At 42.5% G+C, this 10000-nt stretch overlaps 1 protein-coding gene across 1 annotated transcript in view; it reads right to left on the reverse strand.

Annotated features, from left to right (window-relative positions):
• LOC122255215 (E3 ubiquitin-protein ligase SHPRH) overlaps positions 1 to 10000 on the reverse strand; it is a 13230-nt gene that overhangs the window by 1821 nt on the left and 1409 nt on the right. The window contains exons 2-9 of the mRNA XM_043019151.2: positions 6623 to 8953; positions 5905 to 6098; positions 4493 to 4688; positions 3368 to 3550; positions 2922 to 3116; positions 887 to 2461; positions 330 to 515; positions 1 to 5 (exon numbers count right to left, since the gene is read on the reverse strand). The exon at positions 1 to 5 is cut by the window's left edge and continues 1821 nt beyond it. Coding sequence (XP_042875085.2) covers positions 1 to 5; positions 330 to 515; positions 887 to 2461; positions 2922 to 3116; positions 3368 to 3550; positions 4493 to 4688; positions 5905 to 6098; positions 6623 to 8938 — 4850 coding nt within the window. The 5' untranslated portion in view covers positions 8939 to 8953. The remainder of the gene's footprint in view (positions 6 to 329; positions 516 to 886; positions 2462 to 2921; positions 3117 to 3367; positions 3551 to 4492; positions 4689 to 5904; positions 6099 to 6622; positions 8954 to 10000) is intronic.

The following is a 10000-nucleotide window of genomic DNA, read 5'->3' on the forward strand; positions in this document are numbered from 1 at the left end:
TGTTTCTGTTGCAAAAGGGAGGAGACTCTATTTAATAATGAATAAGTATCATTCTATTCATATCTAAAACTTCTTAATTTATGCACAAAACATAAGAGAGAGAGAGAGATAAGATGATAATGTAATGGAAGGATGAAGGGAAACAAAATGAGACAGGTATAGGGTGGGAGGGAAGAAGAGAAAGAAGCAGTGGAGGGACATGGTGAAGGAGAGAGGAAGGGAAAAGAGAGGGAGAAGGAGGGAAAAGAGAGAAGAAAGAGGAAAAGTGAGAAGGAAGACACAAGACACCATCTCAATCAATAATGGCACCAGACCTATAGAGTCCACACCTGAAACTTTGATTGTTGATGCAGGGCCCTGAAAGTGATACCATTCTGTGCAAAGGCATCTGCTATGACATCAAGCACATCCACCCAGGAGGAGAAGACCAGTACTTTGGCCTCGGGGTCAGACAGCTTGATTTTAAGCATGAGACGCACCACGCCCTCTACCTTGGTCGACAAGCTGCCCTGGACCTGGAAGAGAGGATAAAATCAGCAAGGATATGAGGAAGCAAAGAAAGATGGGTAAAGATTAAGTTGAAAAACGTAAAATATTGTAATGGAAAGCACTTACTTAGACCCTACCAACCAGCAAACACATCTTTCGCAAGTCTTCCTTACTAGACAATTTGTTTCATCTCCTAATCATACAATTCAGTTTTCATGAAATCAATTTTACTTTCTATAAGTGGTATGACATACCACTTGTCCTTGTAAAACAAGGTTAAACATATCCTTAAGGTAGGTGTTTTACCTTAAAAAAAACTACAAAATACAATATACTGAATTCTAAGTCATGCTTTTTTTTTCTCCCCAATGTTAAACCTTCCAGTGGTCCCTCTCACCTTGATATACTCTTCCTCTTCCTTGGCTTTAGTGTCCACATAAGAGATCTCCCTTGTACGTGTTGGCTGCCTGCACATAGGGCACTTGACATTGCTCTTCTCGAGTCCGTTGAAGCCCCTGTTGGAGAGTGTTCTCATGCACTCCATGCAATAGCAGTGTCCACAGAGCAACACGGCCCATTTCTCCCCGAGGTCTCCCTGGCAGATGGGGCAGGGCTCAGGGTTCTTGCCTCCCTCCTTGCCAAAGTCCGTCTTGGAGAGGTTCTGAAGGTAGAGGAGCTGGCCCAATTTGATCCGCAGGTCATTTTTGGCCACAATTTGATCTGACTTCAGCTTGATCTCCTGCTGGTCCAGTTCAGCCGGCTCGATGACATAACGTAGGATCTCCACCTTCTTCTCCAGGTCTGGGCCATTCTTCTTCTTCTTCTGCTGTGGCAGCTCTTCATCTGGGAAGCGGAGGCGGAGGCGGATCGTGGCCATGTTCACTTCGTCCATGGCAGACACAGAATCAAAGAGGGAGCGCCACAGAATGCGGTAGTTCTTGAACTCTTTCTTCATGGCCTCAAGGGTCTGAAAGTAGACATGAGAGTCTTCGTAGATCTCATTCTCGACCTTGCCCAGGCACCTTGTCTGGAGGTACCTCAGAACTCGCTCTGTTTCACTCTGACCCCAGTTTCCTCTACGGGTGGCTTGCAGCACTTGGGCTTTATCCTTCACATCCTCAGTCTCTTTAGACACCCCTGTTGTCCTGCTGTGCTTCAGTTCCTTCATGGAGAAAAGTGTTTCTTCATAGTCCTCAAAAAACTCGTGGGTGGCACAAAGAAGGCACTGAGGCGGCTCTGACTCTGTGGGCCGCAGGTGGCAGTCGATGGCCAGGTCCAGCATGGAGGTAAGCTCAACTGTGAAAAGGTGTTTTATGCCGTTGATCATATCTGACCTCTGCTCCTTCATCTTGTCATTCTCTGCATTCAAGACTCGCTGCATGTGCACTTTGGATTGCACTGGATAAAGAAGACATTTGTGCTCCTCAAACCTGGAATAGGAGGAGAGCATTTCATCTCGCACCTCCTGCACAAAGTCATTGTCAAAAGATTGCAATGCCGCTAGCCACCAATCAATGTTAGAGTTATATTGGCTCTTCAGTTCTTTGATGGCTTCTGTATTGGCCGTGCACTCCTCATTGGCTGTGGCAACCTGCTGGGGGTGGTGCTGCAGGTAGCGCTTGCGAATCGCCTCCGCTTCCTCCCTCAGTGTATTGTCTCTGAGGGTGGGGGCCACACCCTGGTGATTGGACTCTATGAGCTCTGCCAGGTTGTGCAGGGTGTGAAGACGCTGCAGAGAGTCAGTTTTTATGTTGTTGTGCTCCTCGACCGACTGGAGGACTCCTCTGTACACATTGACAGCCTCCACCCACTCCTCTTTGATGATGTGCACTCCAGCCAGGCCATTCATTGAGGCAACAAGCAGACGGTGGGCTTCCTCGGCCTCCAGCTTGGTCTTCTTGATAAGGTTGTCCAGAAGCATCTCCATTGTCATCGTCTTACGGTTTATGGACATGAACTGGCCTTTCACAACCTGTGGGTGGGAAAAGTGTGGCAACAGTAAAGAAAAGCAATTCTAACATAAATGTCTCTGCCATTAAAACTAAGTGTACAATCTTAAATATTAAGGCAATGTTCAAATTATTAACCCTCTCTGGACGGGTGGTACACCACGGGTACCGCGCATTCAAGGCCCGTTTGCAGGGTGACGTCATATGGCGTCGTTTATTTAACTGATTTAGGTCTATGCGTTTGAGAGCCCCGGCATTGTAACATGCAAGGCTGGAATGCCCCCGTCGTGAGTGGGTTAATATTGCTTGGTGTGGTATCAACAAAGACCATAAGAAGATGGATGAATAATCTGCATATATCCAAAACTCCAGTTGCACAAGAGCTCAGACACACACACACACACACAAAAAAAAAAAAAAAGGAGAGAGAGAGAGAGAGAGAGAGAGTACAGAGCAACATATTCAACATCCAACATGATTTACCTGAGGATGATTACAAGCCTGACGCAGCTTGAGCAGAGGGTGGAGGAGGGAGCTCAGGGTCTGGCGGTCAAGGTCACTCAGCTTGGTCTTGGGGTCCGAGAACTTCTTCAGTCTCTGCTGTGCGTCGTAAGAACACTCGGCATGCAGTCGCTGGTAGAAGTGCTCCTCCACACGTGTGAATGTCAGCCAGTGGATCTGCAGTGGTCCAGTTTGGTTTGCATGAGTAATACTTACTACAAATCCTTAAATCAGTCACATTCATATATTCTCAATGTCATTGGACAGAAAAAAAAAAGGGGACTAATAATGAAAGTATGACAAAAGCACTCTTGATAGAATTACATCTCCATCTCTTCTACCCGAAAAGCGGAGAAGAAATAATGATGATAATAATAAAGAAAAAAAAGTAATAAGATCAACCCTTCTTGCCAGCAAAAGCTCCCTACCTCTTCCGTCTGCTTGGGAATGTCGATCTGGTGAATGACGTCCTTCTTGGCATTACGCCAGAGGTACTGGGACACCAATGTATGGAGGGGCTCCTTCTGGTGATGGCAGTAGGGCACGTAGAGGCAGCGGTGCCACCACTGTGACACGCCGTACGGATCTACACCGAGGAACATCAACAATCCCTAATCAAGATTGGCAGAGTGTATTCCAGTTAGTCGGATTGAAGCAGACTTTGCACACAAACCAATACAACTATGTAAAGAATGAAAAAAAAAGTTTTTTTTTGTACTATCATCATTATCATTTTTATCATCATCATCATTCTTTTATCTTTATCTTTCTATTTTTTCTTTAACCCATTGGAGCCAGTTGACGTGATGACATGTTTTGTGGTTTTAGCGCAAGCCCGGCGCTTGAGTTGAGCTCAGGCTCACGGCTTGTGCATCCGAGAATCTCGAGGTGTTAGGCTTATGCGTTCGAGAACCCCAGTATTGCGACCGGGCAAAGCCGGAACGGCCCCAGCGTGAATGGGTTGAGCAGCTGACTTGTTTATCTAATATCTTCCTGTGGCTAGCTCCTCCTCTTTAAGAGACTGTGGCAACATCAAAATTATAATGATAATAATAATAATAATACTGTGTGTCAAGCTAGCAAGAAAGTAGAACAACTTACTCTTTCACTTATATATCTACCATGTCTGCTTGGGTACTATCAGAATTTGGAGACCACTCATATTCTATACAATTTTGAAAGATTCTGAGAGCACAAACCACACCCCAAATTTATAAAACATGAAAGATGAAAAGTAATTATAATAATAATATAATAATAATAATAAACAAATTAAATACATCCAAGCTTGAAAAAAAATCCTAGATAAATATCATATGTAAAAAAGAAGAAGAAGAAGAAAAAAAAAGAAAAATAAAGAAAAAGAAATGGGATGCATAACTGATATCATTAATACAAATGGTGATGCAAACCAACACACAGATCAACACACTATATTTAAACTGATATCAACAAAACAATTATAGAATTATAGACTGCACCAAATGCAATCAGACAAATAATAATCACATGAACACTAACATCAATACATACACCACCTGATCCACACATACCTGCAAGTCATTGACACTCTTCTGCACAGGAGTACCCGTGACACACCACCTGTTGATGGCCGCCAGTCGCAGTGCCATCTCGGCCGTCTTGGTGGTGGTACATTCCACCATCTGGGCCTCGTCCAAGCACACGCGCCACCACTCGACACACGGCAGTGGTGAAGGAGTGGCCATGAATCGCTTAGGGTGGCGGAACCTGAGGGGGAGGAGAGGGAGATGCAGAGAGGATGAGTGAATGAGTAAATGAATGAATGAATGAGGGGAAGGTTGATGATCAGGGAGGAAGAGAAAATGTATGATAGTGAGGAATGTTAGTGAAATCAATAATAATGATTAACCTTGACAGTTCTTAAAATCAAAGAATAATACCTCCATTAACCCACTCCATATCACGCCGGGCGAATTGCCACCTATCAAATGCATGGGCCCCAAGTGTGGGGCCAAGTGTCATGGGTGTTTTCCGCTGCGCGAGGTCGCGTCGCCTTTTCACCAGAGCGTTTTTATGTTTTATTCATGCGTCGTTGGGTTGGATTGCATTATGTGAGAAAATGTGGTAGAAAAAAGGAATGCTATGTTTCAGGAAGTATATCATTCCGAAAAAGATGTTAGTTAGTTTTTTTTTTAGTGTATTCTTCATAACTATTTTATATCCCTGTTTTTTTACTATGTGGATTGATAAACTACGGAAGCAAAGTGAGGTACAGAATACATTTTTTTTTCATTTTTTTTTTTTTTTTTAATCCTAAAATAAAGAAGTTTTCATGCAGACCATATATTGCATACAAGTGAATGCATGTATGAGCAAATGTTTTTTTCAAGTGTTTTCTCAGTTTACATCAAACAAAAAGATGTTCTAGAATTTTAATTTTTTTTCTTTTTTTATATCTCCGCCATTACAAAACAATTTTTTTATTAGTTTCGCGACTCAGAATGTGTTATCAACAAACAGAAAACATCATCACCATCACGCTCATCAATATTTTTTCATATACCTGTGACTCTATTCATATTTCATTATAATCCCATTTTTTACTATTTAGAATGATAAACCAATAAATTAGTAACAATCAAGAATTAAGTATGAATCTCGAATGTAATCAAAAAATCTAATCTCTTTAATTGTTCTGTTTCAGCAGTCGCTACTGGCGGCCCGGCGGCCGGGCCGAAAGCCCGAGCTCGGACTAGGACGTCACCCGGGCCCAGGGCTTTTTTCGACCATGTGTCAGCACGTCAACCGGCGCGAATGGGTTAATATAGATATAAAAACTGATATTACAATAGTAACAATTCATAACAGATAAACAATACTCAAAATAATAATAACAATAAAAATCACAATATCAACATTAGTAAAGACCTTTATAATCACCCTCACTCTCAAACACAAGACCCTCCCCAAAGTCTATACGTACCGTCGCCCCATCTCGCTGTTGCTGTGAGGTAGATCCACGTAGTTGAGCTCCTGCCGCAAGGTCTCATAGGTGGTGATGACAATGTCGAAGTTGCCCAGGAAGCGTGGCTGCATGTAGCCCTGAGTCGCCACGCCTTTGTACACAAGCATGCGCAGCGCCTTGTTCTTCAGGTGTTTCATGATCTCATCCACCCACTTTTGGCATTGATGAGAAGTAATATCCGTTAGATAAAAAGGTTGACACGTTCAAGAGGTTTATTGAATAAAGTGTGTTATTTTGTCTGTTAATTGATAAAATCTCTCTCTCTCTCTCTCTCTCTCTCTCTCTCTCTATATATATATATATATATATATATATACACATATATAAATCTATACTTATGTATATGGAGAGAGAGAGAGAGAGAGAGAGAGAGAGAGAGAGAGAGAGAGAGAGAGAGATTACCATTATAAGAACGGATATAATAACAAGAAGTAAAGTGATCGCAAAGAAGTATGACAGACAACCAAAATTATACGTGATATTTACACGAGAGAACATGTTTTTCTGTACTGATATCACACAGCTATAAAATATATCTACATTAAATACTGTAGTTTTATATAAACATTCATTAATATAATTAGCAATACTTCTTTACAAAGTCTTCTGTAAAACAAGAGATAGGTCTATCTGTATTACTTATAAATTTTACTTCTAGTTGCAACAAAAGCTTTACCTGGTAACTGATAGATGATGGAGTGACAATGAGAGTTGCTTCAGACACAACTGGGGTGTCCTGCGTCCAGCAATGAGGACAGATGTAAGTGCCTCGGTATGGGTCGGAAACATCAAACTGCACACACTCTGCATGCTGCCACAAACTACAGACTGAGCACTGCACGCGAAACTTCTCATCCAAGCATTCAGCTGTGGTGGAGCCACAGATACACTCAAAGTAACTCTTCTGCTCTACCTTGAGGTCAAAGAAGCCCTGTATGGCTCTCTTAGACACGAAGCTCACTGCACTGTACTCGGCAATGCTGTTCTTGTACTGTGCTTGAAGCCTTTCCTTGAGGGACATCATGTGGTATGGGTCCTTCTTCTTCATCTTCAGGTATTTGCGGAAGTCCTTGTATGAGCCTTCCTTTTTGTACTCTTTGGCTTTGCCTTCCCAGCATTCGTTGATGATAACGGACTCAATGCTGGACCAATGTGTGTTCTCACTAATTTCCTGTTCTGGGTTATATGCAGGAGCTTTTTTCACAGAAGGTGACTTGGGTGACAGCTGTTTCTTCTCTGGTGGTCTGTAGTCATCCTCATCCTCAGACTCCACATCGTAGTCTGCATACGCACCAGAGGATCTCGCTGCACGTCTCTTCGGCCGGCCACTTCTGCTGGTCTTGTCCTCCTCCCTTTCCTCTTCCTCCTCCTTTGCCTTCCTGGGAATGTGAACCTTGATGTGACCTTGACGTTTCCTTGGCGTCCTTCCCTTATTTCTCTTTGGGGGTGTTTCTTCTTTTTCTTCACTGGTGGTTTTGTTGCAAATGGGCTCCATGCAGTGGTTGCTGTCAACGGCTGTCTCCTCATCCTCATTTTCCTCTTGGTGGAGTGTGTACACATCACCAGCAACGTCTTTCTTGGATGACTTTCTCCTCTTGCTCTTCTCAATCCTAATTGGTTCCTGATACTCTGGCTTTGGGACTTCTTTTCTTGGATGGTTCAGTATGCATGAAAGCACTTCCACTGTTTTCCCTAAACCCATTTCATCCGCTAGAATTCCTCCCGGGGAAGGAGCCACAGCTAAGGGCTTATCTTTCAAGATGAAACCCCCATACCTGTTATAGTACAACACCGTGCCATCTTTACACTTAATTTCAGTAAACAGACAGTGCAGCTCCCCTTCATCCTTCTGTTTCACTCCCCCAAAATTTTCCTGATGCAGCATCCACCGAACGGCTGCCTTCTGATAAGGACGTAACTGGGGTATCAAGCTCGAGTGCTGCACATCAAGGTCTAAGTACTCAATGTTGTTATGGTAATCTTTCACGGCTTTGTACAGGACCTCCGTGTCATGTTTCAGCTTCATTTCCCCAGTAAAAGAAAATGGTGGCACATTAAAAAAATGAGAGATCACTTTCCCCAAAGCATCACTGCACTGGACACTGTCACTTGCAAATTTGAGACTCGTAAGACCTGCTTTCTTAAAATAAATGTTCAAGGTCATTTCAGACAATGCATCATCAAAATCATTCAGCTGGAGTTCAAAATACCTCTGCTTTGACACTCCCTCCCAGAGCTCTATGTCCAAGAGGCCGTCTATCATGAAATATCGGAAGGCATTGGCTTTCTTCCTCTGCTTGCCCTTCTTCGTCGGTTCGTCTGAATTCCACTCGAAATAGATCGCACTCTTGTCACATTCAACACTAACATACACCCAGAACTCATGTGTTGGTATCTGCAATATCTCTTCATATCTGATACCCCCCTTGAGTCTTAACTTCATGATCCCAAAGTGGCAAAACCTCACGTCTTCCGATCGCCTCACCGTCTCCTTGCCCGTCTCTTTCTTGGAGACTTTGGCATAAAACTGGCAGTCGTTAAGTACATGCTTGAAGCTCCCGTAATTGAGCTCGTCCTTTGGCTCACGGGTCCTTCTCCTCTGCCGCTGCCTCGCGTGATTCACCTCACCGATGACAAACAAGTCGTTGTTGTCTTCTTCTTCTTCTTCCCCTTCGTCGTCCTCTATCACCACCTCCTCCGGCATGTACTGCCCCATGAAAAACCCATGGTTCCTCAGTGCCGCGTCCCCTATCGGATCTGGAACAAAATCCTCGTCCTCTTCATCGTCATCAATGAGCTCGTCGTTTATCAGCAACTCGAGGTCATTGTGGCCATATCCCCTTTGTGGTGGATCAGGTGCGCGGTTGCGACCCTCCGCGTTGTCCACAGCTTGCTCATTGTTCACAGGACCCGGGCCGTCCAGGAGGTTCCACTGGGCTCTCCTCTGCTGCGCCTCATTCAGCTGCTGTGGTGCAGGCTTGTTCCGAACCATGGTTGCTCTCTCACTCTGTTGATGGGGAATGAGGGATGAATATCACAGGCTGCTGTGTCACAGATCAATCAAAACCTCTCTTATTATTACAATAATTTTCTAGACTTTCCCTCATTATCACTACCCTTTGGGAAAAGGGAATTCACATATACATAATAAAAAAGGAAAAAGAAAAAGAAAAAAGTGTATGTGTATATGTATGTATGTATGTGTGTGGTGTGTGGTGTGTGTGTTTGAGTGTGTGCATGTATGTCTGTGCATGTATGTACATGTACATGTATAAGTATGTGTGTATATACATAAACATATATATATATATATATATATATATATATATATATATATATATATAATATATATATATATATATATATATATATATATATATATATATATTATATATATATATATTATATATATATATATATTGATTACATTAACTCATCTTCTTAACACTTCTGAGCCAGGCCATGTATATGATATAATAGTAATATTAATTAGCCTTTGGTATGATGCCCTGTTTACACAACAAAAGGAATAACTAGCTTGTATTTTGAATTAAAAATATTCAGTGCATAGGTGATTACACTCCTTTAAAAATGCCCATAATAGAGGGGTAATAATTAACCAAATGCTGGACTAGGATTTCCTTACTTAACCCACACAGGACGGGTGGTACAGCATGTGTACCGCGCAAACGCCCCGGCATTTGGACATTCAAGGCTAGAATTCCCCCGTCGGGGATGGGTTAAAAGTGATTATAACAAATCTTCTGATCCCTACTAAACAGAACTTAAAGAAATGTGTATATTAAAACACAGATGCTCAAATCTAAATCAATTTTGAGACAGCTTTCTACTCCCTATCATATGAAAAAATTATCTCTGACAAAGCATAACAAGAAAAAAATCAGCTACAAATCTCAAGAAAGGCTGTCTGTGCATTGCAAAAATCAAAAATTTTCCAATAATGTTTTGAGAAGCTCCTTTCTATATAGAAGAGGACCGCATCAAGATATGCCATGGCCTCTGTGCTTTAAGTTCCAGCTATGACCTACAAACT

This window comes from Penaeus japonicus, unplaced genomic scaffold (genome assembly GCF_977035675.1).
Source record: "Penaeus japonicus unplaced genomic scaffold, GWHDUDI00000001_assembly GWHDUDI00000020, whole genome shotgun sequence".
NCBI classification, from domain to species: Eukaryota; Metazoa; Arthropoda; class Malacostraca; order Decapoda; family Penaeidae; genus Penaeus; species Penaeus japonicus.